The sequence below is a fragment of the Crocodylus siamensis genome, chromosome 2 (genome assembly GCF_052110815.1).
Source record: "Crocodylus siamensis isolate JL-2025a chromosome 2, ASM5211081v1, whole genome shotgun sequence".
NCBI classification, from domain to species: Eukaryota; Metazoa; Chordata; order Crocodylia; family Crocodylidae; genus Crocodylus; species Crocodylus siamensis.
In genome coordinates, this window is record NC_143396.1 from 272,438,727 (window position 1) to 272,454,959 (window position 16,233).

At 42.3% G+C, this 16,233-nt stretch overlaps 1 protein-coding gene across 6 annotated transcripts in view; it reads left to right on the forward strand.

Moving 5' to 3' along the window:
* Positions 1-16,233, forward strand: part of EML1 (EMAP like 1) — a 338,018-nt gene that overhangs the window by 90,751 nt on the left and 231,034 nt on the right. For 4 of the 6 annotated variants that reach the window (XM_090034006.1, XM_090034003.1, XM_090034005.1 and 1 more), the window contains exon 2: positions 12,083-12,265. In XM_090034006.1, coding sequence (XP_089890132.1) covers positions 12,083-12,265 — 183 coding nt within the window. Of the gene's footprint in view, positions 1-9,218; positions 9,452-12,082; positions 12,266-16,233 lie in introns of all 6 variants that reach the window. The other 2 variants (XM_090034008.1, XM_090034007.1) reach the window with 1 other exon arrangement.

A 16,233-nucleotide genomic window follows, 5' to 3' on the forward strand; every position in this document is an offset into this window, starting at 1 on the left:
CGGTGTCCCAGACTGTTGGTTTTATTGTGATATTTGTGTTAACTGTGTTCACATTGTTATAATATTGTATGACTCAGTTTATCTCCTTAGCCTGTTCACCGAGAAGGAAACGCTGAGTGCCAGGGCTGGCATGTGCAGGAAGAGACGAGATGCACCTTTTAGCAGCAGCAAAGTCTGAATTGTTTACTGACCCATCCAGAAAGGCCCAGCACACAAAAGGTGTGGAGTATAACCTCTGACCTTTGCCACTGAAAGTCCCTCCCCTCGCCCCTGGAAGTATTCCTTTGGGGAAGAGGGTTTGCCATCTTAGGGGGTGGAAAAAAAACAAATTACATACTAAAAATTAAACTCCTATAATAATATATTTTAAATTAATTTAAAAATATATATTTTTGTTCTGATTTGTGTGCATTTGTGCTCTATATGCAGAAGTGATTGCATATGGGGGTTTGTGGGGACGTGTGGCTATGGATGTGGGGATGGGAGCCATGTAGTTCAGAGTGGCAGGCAGGCAGGGAAGTGGGGAAGGTGGTTGGGGGGGAGTGGAAGTGAGCAGGAGCTTGGGGCCTGCACTAATGTCCTGGGCCTAGCGCCGGCAGGGCCCTGAGCAGGATGGCAGGAGTGCGGGGTGCAGGCTGGCAGGGGTCAGGCTGCGCCAGCAGGGAGAGGTGGGAGCTGACCCAGCTCCGTAGAGCCCCTGCTGGCCAGGACCCCACGCTCCTGCCGCCCTGCTCTGGGCCCTGCTGGTGCTGGCCCTGGGACACCGGCATGGGTCCCATGCTCCCGTTTGGCTGCCAGTGGATCCCGTGTCCCCGGCCGACAGGGCTCTATGGAGCAGGGTCAGCTCCCCCCCTCTCCCTGCTGATGCAGCCCAGCCCTGCTCCACACACCCCTCCCAGCCCAAGACCTGCGCTCCTACTGCCCCAGTCTGGGCCCCACTGGCGCTGTCCCTGGGACACCGGCACAGGCCCTGTGCTCCCACTCCCTCATCTTTGACAGGAGCCAGGGGCAGATAAATATTAATTTTCTAAATTTTTTAGGGCCCCGCAGGCCAGATAGAATGGCTTGGCGGGCTGTATTTTGCCTACCCCTGATTTAGCTCCTTCAGAGGAGACAGAGAACCTGTGGCCTTTGCCTCAGTAAATGTCTTTCTGAAGAGACTGTCTGCTCTGCTGCTTAGGACTGTGTTTTGCCCTGGGCTGCCTGAAAAAGAGGTGACATTTCTCACAGGAGCAGAACTGGATGCTAGCTCCTTGATACAGGCTCATGGAAAACAAGGGAGGGTGAGGGACTGAAAGGCTGGGATCTCAGAGCGGGAAGGAACCCAGGCTCCCTGCTTTCTGTAGAAGCCAGTTGATTTAGAGGAATACTCCTGGAGATCAGACAAAGCCACAGTTAGCCTGAGCAAGCACCCTCCTGAAAGGTCACTTCAGCCCTATTCCAGTCGGAGCCACTCCTGCACCCTCCCGTGACAGCCTGCTGCATGAGTCCCATTCCTAAGGAAGAATTCCTGGGGAGGAATGTTTTGCATTTGAAAGCTTGTCTAACTTTATCCCAGCAACATAGTCTGTCCAAGATACAACCCTAAGAAATTCTTGCATTATGATTTCTGGCTCATTACAGCTACATCTCTCTTATGCTACCAGCCTTAAGTACCTAATTTTCTTCATTTATATCCACTACGTGTGGGTGCACACTTCTTACAAGACAACCACTCTGTCTCTAATCTCTCCATTCTAATTTTCAAAGGGAAGTTATAAAACACCTTTTGTAGACGAGCCTATAAACTTCTCTTCATAAATCTAATGGGTACAAAAAATCATGGACTAAATATAGACACTGGATTTATGGCACATTAACCTGCCTGACATCTGATACCCCAGGTAACCCCTCTACATTTTACTGGCTACTTTTTATCACCAGGTCAATATTCCCCTCCCTTTACCCCCTCCCCCTCCCAACCTACCTGTCTCACACCTATTGTCTCCCATCACCTTTGATCCTCACTGCCATGCATTTGCATTTTCACAGATCTGTATTTTGCATACTGGTTTCTATTCCACCGAGGAGAACACAAAACACCAACAGACTCTCCCTATGCCAGAAGGGTGTTTGTGCCTGAAAGTTTGCAAAGAAATTTTTTTCCCAACGATTAGCTGGTCTAATAAAAGATACCACATTTACCCAAAGAACCTTGTCTACCTAATTTTCTGTATTAACTATGTGGAGAATTTACACATCTAACATGTATTTGTGAATTCCATGCCCAGGGTTGGGTGCCATGCCTATGTCCCTTTGTGGATTGTGGCATTTGGTTCAGGAATGTTTGGTAATAGGATGGATCTGACGAGGTCTCTTCTGTCTAGTCCACAGCCTAACTGTCTTTGCCTTAAAATTTGGTGCCAGCTGCTGCCTCCAACACAATGCAGATGTCTAAGTCAGAAGCAGATAGGGAAAGGAGAATTAGAGAGACAACTTGAGAGTTGTCGCTCACACCCACAGGCAGTCGAAAGTGCAGATGTCCACTTGTGGCACATTTACACATGCTCCTGGGGTTGGGGGCGGTGATGCTTTAATTAGAGCAGTTCCAAGAGCTGTTCTAATTAAAGCGCCACCACATCTTATGTATCACTGTCCCCACACTTCAAAAAGGTGGCAGGGGTGTGTGAACTAAAGCTCATTCTACAAGCTTTAGATAAAGTGCCCCTGCTGCCACTTTCAAGTGTGGGGAAGCTGATACACAAGATGCAGGAAGCTGCTGGAGTGTGGCAATTGCCATGTTTCAGCAGACTGCTGAAGTGAGTCTGCTCCTAAGTGCTGGAATTCCAGCATGACGGAGCAGCCTCTGTGCTTGTGTATAGGTACACTTATAGCCGAGACAGTTGCATGAAATCTCTGCTGTGATGTGGGCAGAAATGAGGCTTGTAACTATCCTTTCAGATGGGAGAGTCATCCAGGAATAATGCAAGACGCTGAAACCCTTTACTGCTATCATAGGTGGATCCAGGATTTTGTAAAGGACAGTGCAGAAGCAGAGACCAATGCTTCAGAGGTGTTTACACGCTGACTCCTGGCCTCCTCATGCCCCACTGGCATGGGCAGACCATGCCATAGAGCAGGGGCAGGCAGTTATTTCAGGCGGAGGGCTGCTTACTAAGTTTGGGCAAGCCATCAAGGGCCACATGACAGGCAGCCAGGGGTAGATCAATATTAATTTTCTGAATTTTTTAGGGGACCTGCGGGCTGGATAGACAGGCCTGGAGGGCCACATCTGGCCTGTGAGCCGCATTTTGCCCACCCCTACCACAGAAGTAGCAACTAGGGACTTCTTTTAAGGCCTTGAATCACTTAAGAATCCTGCCCCTCCCTGCCAGTCTCAGCACCCCCTCCCACCCTCTTCAGGCATCTCTCCTCCCCTTCCATTCCTTCCCTCACTCACCCACCTGCTGCTGCTCTCCACACTATACCCAGCTAATCTGGGGTGGGGAGAGCTCCAGAGCCACTCCTGCACCATTTTAGCTAGGCTGGGTGGGTGGCCAGGCTCAGCTGGGGTTGGCAGCAGCAGTGGTGGGCAGGTTCCCTTTCCCTGGCTGGCACAGAACACCCAGGGGGACCAAGCAGCAAAAAGCAGCTGGCCCATGATGCTCTTCTCAGCTGAGCCCAGCCCAGCTGGAGCAGGGCAGGACCGCCTTTCGAGTTCCCCCTGCCCCTGGGGCAGTGGCAGGTGGGGGCTGGGGGGAACACAAAGGGAAGGGATTTGCTGCTGTGCACAAGCAAAAAGGAAGGGGGTGGAAGTCTTATCTGCTTTGGGTACCTTAAAAAAAAAGGCTGCTGCATGCACTGCATTGTCTAAAATGGTGTGACCATGCTACCCCATAATAGCTGTTACTAATATTAACTAATTAGCACTAATGTACTACCTCAAAAGCAGAATCCTATTCTGTTAGGTGCACGTGATAGATGCATAACAGAATCCCTACCCCAGAGAATATACAGTCTCAAGCTCTGACCCTGGAAGGCCTTACATATGCTTAACTTCACTTAGAATGACTTCAGTGAGACTACTCATAGTGAATAAAAATAAAGTATTTGCCATTCCTTGCAGGATCAAGATGTAAACGTTTTGGTGCTAGATTTATTTCATCATATTCTGTGCTGGCTTGGAGTAAACCTGGTTCTGTGCCTGCGTAGGGCACAGCCAGACTGTTCTTAATAAGCATTAGCCTAATGAAATTATTCTTCTTGGAAAAGCTAGGATGAAATCCAGCATCGATTGTTTGCTTGTTTAAACTTGGTCATAGTACTGTTGGGGAAAACAAGTGGATAATGTTCAGTTTTCTTGAAGATATCTTGAAATGTTATAGAGTTCTGATATTTTGTGGGAGTAACATTTAAAAGATCATTTTCAATAAGTTACTGTTGTCACCTACAGGTTCTTCTGCAGAGGATTTTGTGCCTTATTTTCAAACAAGTACACACAAATGGAAATGCACACAAACAAATACAAATATAAATAAGTCTTGAAACACCTTCAGTTCCCTAGCCATTAACCCGTAGTGTGGGTTTAGGTTTTGTCTTTTCTACTTTTGTGTAACAGTCTGAGACTTGAGAATTAACCTTCTTTGTGTTTAGCTGAAACAGTTGACTCATTGAGTCATAAACAGCATATCCTTCACTTGACTGTATTTCAGATATTTCTTCACATTTGGCAAAATTTCTTAGTAAGATGTTTCAAGCTGGAGGATTCTCTGGAAGCAGATTAATCATCTAAGTATTGTCCTCTAGTTGCTACAAGGACTCTGTCCAATCTCTGAGATCATGGATTAGCTAGATGGAAAATAAAGGGAGAACATAAGGAGCATTCCCTTTTTTTATAGAATTCTCTTTCAGACCGATTCTTGGCTAAGAAACAAGTGTTAAGAGCTGTTGCTTCCAAGCTGTTAACACAAATAAAATGGGAAGATCAATTCCTCAGGTCCTAAAAAAGGATTCTTCTCTCATCAAAGATAACCTAAATCAGAAAACATTTTCTTCAGAACAGGACATATGCGGATACTCAAACAACAGAGTATTCTTCCTCTCTAAAATATTCTTCAGGTCAAAACCTGTTTAGTGATAAATTATTGAACTCATCTTTTCATTTGTTCTGGATGTGCCAATGAAGATGCCGTAGTTCAGACCAGTGGCACCTAACCTTTTGGCCCCACAGGATGGATGAGGGCTGGTTGTGCACTAGTGCAATCTAGCATGCAGGCCCATGTTATCTTGCCTGTGGGGCTCCCCACAGGTCTGGTAACTTGGGAGAAGGGGTCTGGCAGTTAACACTGACACTGCTTCTCTGACGCCAAATTTTTGAGGTCATGGAGAGCCCCTTGGGCTGGAGGATGAGTACCCCTGGTTGAGACAGATGAGTTTTATAATTAAAGTACAGGTTCAGCACCTGTGTTATGCATGAATAAAATAAACATAAACACCATAAATATGCTGAGAATAAATAAGTTTTCAGAGAATTTAAAACCATTTCAACATAATAAATTGCACCCATTTAATTAACCTAGAAATTCTTTCTCTACCCAAGTGTTGTTAAAGAGGTAAATGTTGAGTAAATCTGCAATGGACAGAATTTTCAAGCAAATTGTTAGGATTTATATAACTTTTATGTGTTGTTTTTTCAAAACAAGATGTTTCTTTAACAAGTTGAAGAAGAAAAATTATCTCTGTCAGAGAAAATCTTAAAGAACTGCCCTTCCAAAACAGCAAAGATCTGTTATTTTAAATTGGATCTATCATTTTAAATGACAAACTTTTCTGGGATACGACAGCCTTTTAAAAAATATTGCCAAGTCTGATGGTAGTGATGTAGTAAGATAACAAAATAGGAAAACATCCAATATATTTTCAAAAATCAGCTTTGTCTCATTTTGGATCACAAAAATGAATATAATTAATCATACCAAATATTTATTGCATGGCAGGACTGTGAAATAAAGCTTGAATGTGCGGCTTAAAAGTTCATTTCCATATGTTTGGATTTCTTTTAAATTTAACCTCTTCATTTCTTGGATTTTATGATCTGTTTTGGATGCTATATTTACTTGAATCTAAGTAACCCCACTTATCTTAGATTTGAGTACAAGAAGGGGAGTGGGAAGGTTGCTAGACTCCAACTTTGACCCTGAACCCAGGATTGGAGTTTGAGCTTCAGTCATATCTTCCCCCACCCCACCTGCCCCCTACAGCATTTGTTCTCCCTCACCTTAGGTCTCGGTCACCGCTTACCTTCTCTCTCACCTTCTGGCTGGACCAAGGCAGGGAGCACAGAGCACATGCTGTCTCAGGCCACACAGTAGTAGCAGTAACTCTGGGGCTGGAATCAAAGCTTCTCACTGCAGCTGCATGGCTGGGATAGGACTAGAGGCAGCATATGCTTTGTGAGCCCTGCCCTAGGCCATAGGGTGGCCCCAGCTGGAGCCAGAAGTGCAAATGGAAGGTAAGTGGTGGTGGGGAGGGTCTTGGGGTGAGCGAGGGCAAGTGGTGGGGGATAGACAGGTGCCCAGGGGTGCAGGCCCTGCAGAGAAGGTCAGGTAGAAGAGGTGGCAGGTGTAGTTAGCAGAGGGACATACGGGAGCCAAGTGACAGGGGCAAGAGGCAAGTGGCAATATGAGCCCCAGGGGAGCAGACTCGGGCTGCACAGGAACCAGGGGGAACAAGTGGTGGAAGGGGCAGGAATCAGGCTGTTTGATTCCCCTGCTATCTACGCCAGCACAACCTGCCCCACTGCAACTGCATGATGAATTTAAGATGACTCTCCAAAATTAGATTCTAGACATTGAAACTTAAAACAAGTATTAATTTTCCATTTTAGGTTGTCTTAAATTCAGAGTAGTCTTGGATTTGGGTAAATGTGGTATTTTATCTTCAGTTACTTTGGGCTCTCAATTTTACAAGAGGCCGTTTTTACTGTGGACATAGATTTCCTTAGTAACTTTTCTTCAGTAAGAGGTTGGCTGCCATATATAGGGGCCCTATCAGAAACTAATATGCCATTATCATTTTATCTTTGGTGAGCAGGAATCAGCCTAAGCATAAAAAGGGGACACAACACACCAGGTCAGGCTTTGAGTTATAGATTTAATTAAGTCATTTTCTGGGTTTTTTACAACCTTTTTAAAAGCAGGGATGGAGTGTTGTTGTAGCCACGATGGTATGAGAAGTGTACACCGGTGAGGATTTTTTATGATATCTTCCATTGAACCAACTGTATATTTGGGAGAGCTGTTGGACCAGCTTTCAGGCATCAAATGCCCTTCCTCAGTTCTAAGAAAGAGGTAGACATGGGCTGAAGTAAATATCAGAGGAAAGCCTCCATTCAGACATAAACAGCCCTTGCCCTTTTTAAAATTAGCATGTGCCTCTTTGAAAATGTTTTGGAGTTAACTTTAACAAGAATAAGTTTGTCTTGGATGCAAACTAATGTACTTTCCATGTAAATATTAAGCAAATAATGCATATTGCATTTTAAACTTGCACTGTTTAGAAAACAATACAGCCAGTAGAACAAAATGTTCTTATAGTTCACTTATGTCTGTGTATGCACGAAGGAGGAAAGTAAACTCATCCTAATTGAACTGTCATGCATTTCATCACTGACCAAAGCCTTTTAGAAGCAGTTGGTTAACACTCATTTTGTTCAGTTTATACTCTGGGGAAATGTCTGCTGGTGGTTAGTAAACAGAAGACGTGAGATGTAAGGTGTTCTTTCTAGAAGAAAGTTAGCTACAAGGAGTATTTGGAAGTTAAATTCACAAGGAGTGGGGGAAAATGGCAGTCTTGGAAGGGATGGGATGAGTGCTATGTTTTCTGTTGCTCAACTAGGGGAGGGCAGAAAAGTCACTGCAACAGATGGGAAGTAGGAAGATTAACATGTATTGTATAAACTTTGTAATTGAGATCATTTACACTGGAGATTTTAAACATATTGGTGTCACTAATTCAGCACTAAAGTATTATTTTCTAATAAAATGACAGTCTATTTCTGTAAACTTGTTATTTGCAGAATTTGTAATAGGTGAAATCAAACATTTGAATGAAGACTTTAAAACAAAGAAGGGTATTTGGGAAATGCAGAAAGTGTATTTTAACACAGATGATGTCTCTTCAGCTTTTCTTTTCTGTTGTAGTCTTGGAAATATTCACCTTTTTGTTGACTAAAGTCAGACAAAACCATGTCATGCCATACTGAATCTGGCAGAATGCTAGAAGGTTGATTTTGGTTTGTATTGGTTAAATCAAGCTTTTGATTTCGTTGTCTGTTGTCTAGTATGCTAATCCATGTTATTTCCAGCTGAGTTAAAGTGTAAAGTCATTAGAGCAGCATGGGCCTTTTGTCTGTACAAGGAAAGGTTAAATTCTACAGACAGCTCATACTACTGCCAAGATGTCTGCTAATCTTATTTTTGGTATTAATTACCTGTAGCAGCTGCAGTATAGAAATCTGTTGCTGAACACAGTCATGATTATGCCAAGCTTAGGGGAAAAAATGGATTTTGTCATGAGAACTTTTTTAGCATGGGTTAAGAGATCTAGAGGTGTTTCAGTTTGTCAAAAGTTGATGTTTAAATTTCAGCTTTTTCCATGACTGAACATAACTTTACAAAATAATATTTTAATACAGGCATTTTAAATCAATTCTAAAAAACCCAAGCAACAGAATTTAAAAAATAGTGTGTCTGGATGGCAAACTGTTGCAAGAGTGTCCACTAGCCCACTGTTATATTTTGAATACAGTATGAGTTGTTTGTAACTCATCATTTTTAACAGCTATGGACTGGATTTAAGTATGAACAAACTTGGAAAACAAAATTTATTACAGGCCTTTGGGGGCAAATACATTTTACTAATTTTACATTATTTTTTGTTGCCTTTTTTTTTTCTTTTTTTCCTTCCTTGGTATTCTCTAACTGAAAACTAGTAGTTTATATGATATTTTGGATATATCTCCTGACATTTTAAAGTATATTTAAATAACAGTAATTTGTGCCTGTATATTCATATTAAAAAAAAAAAAAATTCAACAAGTTCCATTGTGTTGCCTGTCCTGTTCAGCATGTGTCTGAGGCCTCTGGGTTAGGTCATGATGAGATTTGGAGTGAGGTTACGGTCAGTATGCTGATAAAACCCAGCTCTGCCTTTTTTCTTTTTTTTTTAATCTGACCCAGGCTCTGCAGTCTCTGTCCTTACCCACTACCTGGCTATGGTTGGGGATTGGATACAGATGAACCAATTAAATTAAATCCAGAGGTGATGGTGGTTGACGGAGCTCCTGACTTGAAACCTATCATTGGGTTTCAGCCTGCCCTTGTTATATACATGCACAACCTTGGATCTTTTGCTGCACCTGGATTCTTGGATTGTGATGGTGGCTAGAAGCACTTTCCACATGCTCCATCTGGTGAGAAGGTTGCAACACTTCCTTTCAAATCCAGGTTTGGCCACCATCATCTATGCCTTTGCAACCCCAAGGCTAGACTACTGCAGTGTGCTTTACATAGGGTTGCCCTTGAGGACTGTCCAGAAGCTGCAGCTAGTACAGACCATGGCTGGCTGCCTTCTGGCAAGGGTGGGTCACCAGCACACATTAGTTCAGTGCTCCTGAGTCTGCCCTGACTTTCATTAGCTTTCCAGGAACAACTCACGGTGCTGTTTTTAACCAATATGACTCTAAATGGACTTGACTCTATATACCTAAGGGGCTGCCTTCTCCCATATGTTCTGTCATGGTCCCTAAAGTATGCGAAGTCCAACTTGCATATACCATCTGTGGACCAAATTTGTTTGGTGAAAACATGTAGAAGGTGGTTCTTGGAAGTTGTTTCACAGCTCTCAAATGCCCTCACCCTCGTGGTCTGTCAGGCCATTTGTACACGCCGCAAAACTGGCCTTTAAAGCAGCTTAATGCCCTTTTGCACAGCTTTAATGGTGCAGCTGTTTACACATGTTGGTGGCACAATGCATGTTAAATAACTTTGGGACACGGCCAAATAAAACATGTCTGAGGTGCTTTAGTTTGCTACCTTACAATTGGGGAGGGAAGCATCTGGACCCGTGCAGCTCAGGGCTGTGCAGGTAGCCCAGCAGCAGCCTGTGCAGGCAGACTCCATTGACAGAAAAAAAAAAAAATAGTGGCAAGCCTGATCTTTTTTCTTTTTCTTTTTTTTTCCCCTTTCCCTGGAGCCTGCCTGCCTGAGCTGTGCAGGGGCCTGGTGCTTCCCTCCGTGCCTGTAGGCTGGTACCGCTTGGAGGCACCGCAGCTGCCATGGAAGGAAGCACCAGCTCTCCCCCCCTGCAGCTCAGGGCCCTCTCCCCCCACCGACAACTTGCCCTCACTTCCCGCTGCCAGAGAGGCAGGTAAGGATCGGGCCTGACTCTTGTGTACATACCACAGGGGTCTACTCCACCCTAAACTGAAGTTGTGTTTTTAAAAACTAACCACTTCAATTTAGGGAGAATTAAACCAAAGTAAACCCCTGTGGCATGTACAAATGGCCTCTGAATCCAAGCCCGGGCAGCTGTCAAAGGCATAACACTTTTGTTTTAATTTGGGTGGGCCTTCATTAGGTAGGGTCAAGTTTAGGAGCATTGTCTTAAAAGTTTGTTCCTTTACATATTGTTATCTGACTTTATCATTTATCTCATTTTTATTGTAAGACTACCTAACTCTCTTTTTTCGGGGGGTAGGATAGAAATCTAATAAATGAATCTACATAGACATTAATTATCCTAATGTACAGACAATGTAACTTTCATTTCCTACTTTTTTACATCTGAAAAGAGAGTTGCTGATTTGGAGTACAGGGAAAATTAAATGCACAGACAACAGGAAAAGGAAAATGTGACTCTAGGAGTGTCAGATGAAACAATATATGAAGTGGTTGGGTATTTAGAATAATTGAAAACAGGATATGCTAACATCTCCTGTCATAAATACCCATTCTGGCAAAAAAAAAAAGATAACCTACTTAAATGAAATCATTTAAAGCAGAAACTTTGTTACATCAAGTTCTTTGCAAAAGCTCCCAAATTAATGTTTTTTCTGAATGACTTGACTGAGGGTAAATGACAGTACCAGTATGTAACATATTTTGTAGATAAATCTTTTTTCATATAGTCATCACTGAATGATATCACTTAAAGTGACCCAGTAAGACTAGGAGTAGCTAACCTTTTACTGGAATTATTTGAAAATATGTTTTTCTTGCAATTCTTTTGAGAAAGTCATCAACTTTTCGCTTTACGTTTTAGTACAACTTTGTGCCATCTTTTATCCATTATTACTGTTTTATTTTTTTTGTTACTTAAATGAAAAAGTCAAGAATTTATAAAAGGAAGTGTGACGTTCCTATTCAATAGGAAATGGAGTGGAATAGAAAAATAGGAATACAGTCCAAATAACTCTGTTTACTGGTCTGAGGTGAAAAGAGCACAGATTTCCTGCCAGTGAAGTGCAGTCCCTAAGCCTCAATCAGTCCTGCTTACTTCCAAAGAAATATGTACAACCATAAACTGACAGACTTAAAACTTGGTTCTTTCAGTGTGTGCATGCATAGGCAGTAGGACTTTTCTCATACAGTATAGGTTACTCATAAGCATAATTGCTTGCAGGAACCCAACATATGTGTGAGTAATATGGGAGATTTCAGTAAAGTGGAAAATGGCCTTTTTTTAGATACGTGTGTAGATACCAAACAATACCAATAGATAGCTAGTATTTTAGGCACTGATAATACTGAAGTGTTTTTATAAAGCGGGACACAATGAGATGTGTGGATAAGTTATGATGCAAATGGAGAATGCTTGGGTAGTTGGCGGTGGGTGTTTGATCAACAAAAAAATGAGTCTTGGAAGTAACATTCTGATTTTAAGAGGCTGACTCTTACTCCTTTTTTTTCTCTCCTTCATTCTCTGCATTTCAAAACTTTCTTTACTAGAATTCAACAGAACAGGCCTCATTTCTAGATAATGTAGATATTTTGTATTTTTGATGTGTTTTGAGATTTCATCTTTTTCTTACTGTTTTGTTTAGATGACAGTGCCTCTGCTGCAAGCAGTATGGAGGTAACAGACCGCATTGCTTCTCTGGAGCAGCGTGTCCAAATGCAGGAAGATGATATCCAGCTGCTCAAGTCTGCTCTGGCTGATGTGGTTCGACGTTTGAATATTACAGAGGAGCAACAGGCCATGCAAAACAAGAAAGGACCTACCAAAGGTATGCATTTGAAATCTATGTAAAATTCTATGTAATGATTAAGAAGTGATCATTTATAGATATTTATTATCTCAAGATAAACAAGCAAAATTCAAAAATAAAAATGTAAGCACAATTTATAACCAAAATGGAACATTCAAATAACCAAAAAATGCTTGGCGTAGCAATTCTAAATTACCTGACCTGTCAAAGCATCTGCACATCCTTTTAAATCCATGCTATAAATTTTCCCATGGCTACTATACATTGTCTTTTGAAAAAAAAAAATTACATTGTAAGATCCTCAAGGATTGGATCATTTCTACCTGGTCAAAATTCTACTTTTTGAGTATTGTGGCAATACAAATAACAAGGACAAAGTTAATCAGCTGATAAAGTTGGCTTAGGCATCATGGAGTACTTTGTAATTTAATTCCTGTTGTTCAGATAATGTGAGAAGCTGGATTTGTTTGGTAATATCTTTTATTGAACCAGTGTTATTGTTGAGAGAAATGTTAGATGAGCTTTGAGGCACAATTATTTTCTTCCTCAGGTGTGTTCCTTAAATAACTTGAAAAATGACATTGTATTCCCAAAAGCTTGTATTACATCTTTACTAGGTATATTGTTTGTCTAGTAAAAGATATTGTCAACCCTGTCCTGTTTCTTGCATGTTCCCAGGACAATCACAGTTACAGTACTACTACAGGTGCTGAGGGTAATGTCAGTTTATTCAAAGATAAATCAAAGAAATTAAGTTGAATGCCCAATACCTCACTGATAACAAAGTTTGAATGGGACCAGAGTGATGGAATGCGGTCTTGCCAGATTTTCTTGCTGTGAAAGCATGGCAAATTTTCGCCTTTTTCAGAATCTTGAAAAATGAGTGTATTGTCTTGGTAGAAATAATTGTGCAAAATATGGTTAGAGTCACAAGCTCTCTAATTTCTAAATGTTGTGATATAGTATATAGCAATTAAAAATTTTAATTTTTAATCCCATTAAAGGAAATTACACATTTTACAGCCTTTTAACTAAGAGCCAGCTTTACATTTGTTTTTGTAGGAGCTTCTGCTAAGGTGTTAAAATGCCTGCAATGTTGGTACCTTGTTAGTAGGATTGTTGACATCCTGTGTGACCATGAAAGTCATTCTCCCTCTCTGAGACCCAAAGAGGAATTGTGCTCATTGTAGGTTCTACCAGATTGCTTGTGATCTGTAATTTCTCTAACACCGTCATCATTGATATTTACATTGGCACAATGGTCACAAAATTAATTAATTGATTTTGATACCTCGGATCCCCATGCAGTCATTGGTGACAGTTAGTTAGCTCCACGGCGATCCACAGAGAGAGGAGGCTCCTAAAAGCAGCCAGTAAGAACATGAGGCACAGCAGTGTCTGAAGTCCTGCTTTTCTTCAGAGCATAGGCACATGACAGAAATGAGTGTTAGTTACTTTCTTCAACTAGGGATCCAGGAGCGTAGAGTGGAGATGTCTACCTGACCAATGCATAGATTCAATATGAGCAGGATTGTTTAATGCAATGCTCTGCACCCAGGATCACTTTCTCTCTCAAACATAGGTGGTATCTGTTGGTTATAACACTCATCCATGAAGTGAGAAACCTGAGTTTTAGGCCCTCCTCAGCGTCCTTTCCTAGGAGAGAGCCCTGACTACTAGAATATAAAATAGCTTCCACCCTTGCTGTTGAAGGCAGCCAAGAGTATAATATTCATGGGGCAGTAGGACAGCTAGCAATAGAGAACATGCACACGCTTATACAATTTGTATTAGACAGTCATTAGTTAAAAATAAAACACAAATAACCCACGTAGAGGGGACCAGAGCCCAGGAGAGTGTCGTCACCTGAAAATGTGTCCCCAGGAATTTTGTGCTCTTGGCTACCCAGCAGTCTAGCTCCAGCAGGAGGGGTAGAACACCCAGAGTATATTTTATAACCTCGCTTGGGAAATTCAGAATATGGGTTTGAGTTTCTCTGGCTAAGTGGGGCCTAGAAGCCAGGTGTCCCACTTCCTGAGAGAGCTGTGCAACAGGTGGGTACCAAGGTGTTTGAGAGCGAAATTTGCCTTAAGAACAGTGCATTGTACTGAACTCTATGTTACTATCAGTGTCAATCTGGAATTGTGTTGTATGAATGCTGAACAGACTGAGGACTTAGATTTTGGGGGCCTCTCAGGATTGAACAAGATCCCAACAAAGGTTAAGTGGGAGATAGGTACTTAGGGCACCTATACACATGCCAGACACCTGCTTTGACTTGTTCTAATTGGCATGCTTCAGCAGCCTCAGTGTCATGTGCATTCAGTGTCTCTGCACTTCAAAATGGCAGTGGGGCACTTTAACTAAAGCTCATCAAATGAGTTTTAGTTAAAGTACCCCTGCCACCATTTTGAAGCATGGGACATTAAATATGTGAGACACTGCGGCAGGGCCGTTCCTGCGGGGGGCTGCAAACCTGGGCGACCTCCCCAGGCCCCACGCTTTGGGGGGCCCTGTGGAGCTGGGTGGAGTGGCTGCATTCAGCTGCTTGATACCCCCTCACCCCCCGCTGCTGCCAATAGCTGTGGCAGGATTTTTGGATCTGGGGTGTGCGGGATCGGGGCAGGAGCAGGGCCTCACAGATCAATTTGCCCCAGGTGCCGCATCCTGCTTGGGTTGGCTCTACACTGCTGGCGCTTTAATTAGAGCAGTTTCCAAGAGCCACTTTAAATAAAGTGCCTCCCCTTCTGCCCCCCACAACCTTGGATCCTTGGAGCATGTGTAAAGATGCTCTTAGTTTCCAGAGGTCAGTTGCTTGTGAGCATGAGCACAAAGCTAAGTATGGGCCATTTTTTTGGATCATGAAGTATTTGCCTGATGATTCCAGGCACCAAAGCTGTTTTGTGGGTCTGTCTGGCACCAAAGCTGATGGGGTCTGTCTGGATTGCTTTGTTGTGAATTAGGCACCTATATTCCACCAAATTACCTATTTATTGCCTACCAGAACTGTTTCTATCTGGCATGAAGTCATAAAGTTGAAGATGAGAACCTGCACTTTTCACCCAGATCAGTCGTAGAAATTCTATGTGACCTTGTGCGAGTCATTTATTTTCAGACACTGATTCAGCAAAACTGCTAAACAAGAGCTTAAATATATGCTGATTTGGGGACTTAGTTCCTCTTTTAATTTGTGCATTTGTAGGGGAAGGTTGGGGTGATTATGGAGCTAAATTAATGGGTTGTAAATCACATTAGTTGTTGGATGACAGATTCCATAGGAATCCACAATACTTGGTGTTTCATTTTCTGTTCTTGGCCTCATTTCTTTCACAGCAAAGACTGACTGAATAAATGTTTCTGTTGGGTAGCTTTCTCATAACAAAATACTGCTGTATTCTTGAAATTGTTTGAGGGAGTAAGTTGCTTTATATAACATTTAGATTAGATATTCTTTAAAGTGTTGAGGAAAAGCCCAGTAAGTACTATGAAATCAAACAATCAGATAAGATCTTATTCTTGGGTTGTGTGTCAGTTTAGGAAATATATGGTGCTGTTTCTACTTCCATTGAAGTTTAATGTGAGCAGAGTTGGACCCTCATTTAGTAGATGTCACTGCTTTAATCATGGACCTCTAATATAGAAGTCTCAAAACTAGGAGGGATCATGACTTCAAATTAATTATGGCACTTACCAGGGGGTCAGAAGCCCACAGTCACAGCAGTTGGGTTCAGACCAGAAGTGAAGTTGCAGGCCCAGAAGTTGGGTCACAATGGGCATGTCTACATGTGCATTTAGGTGCGCCTAAATTTACTGTACATTTAGCTTAACATGCATTAAGGTGATTTAGGCTTGCATCTACATGTGCACATGTTAAAGTTCATTAACACCATATGCACAGATTGATGTGGGACTTAAGTTAGTCCCACATCAGTCCATACACAGCGTTAATATGCCTTAATGTGTCTACACATGTGTTAATGCGTTTT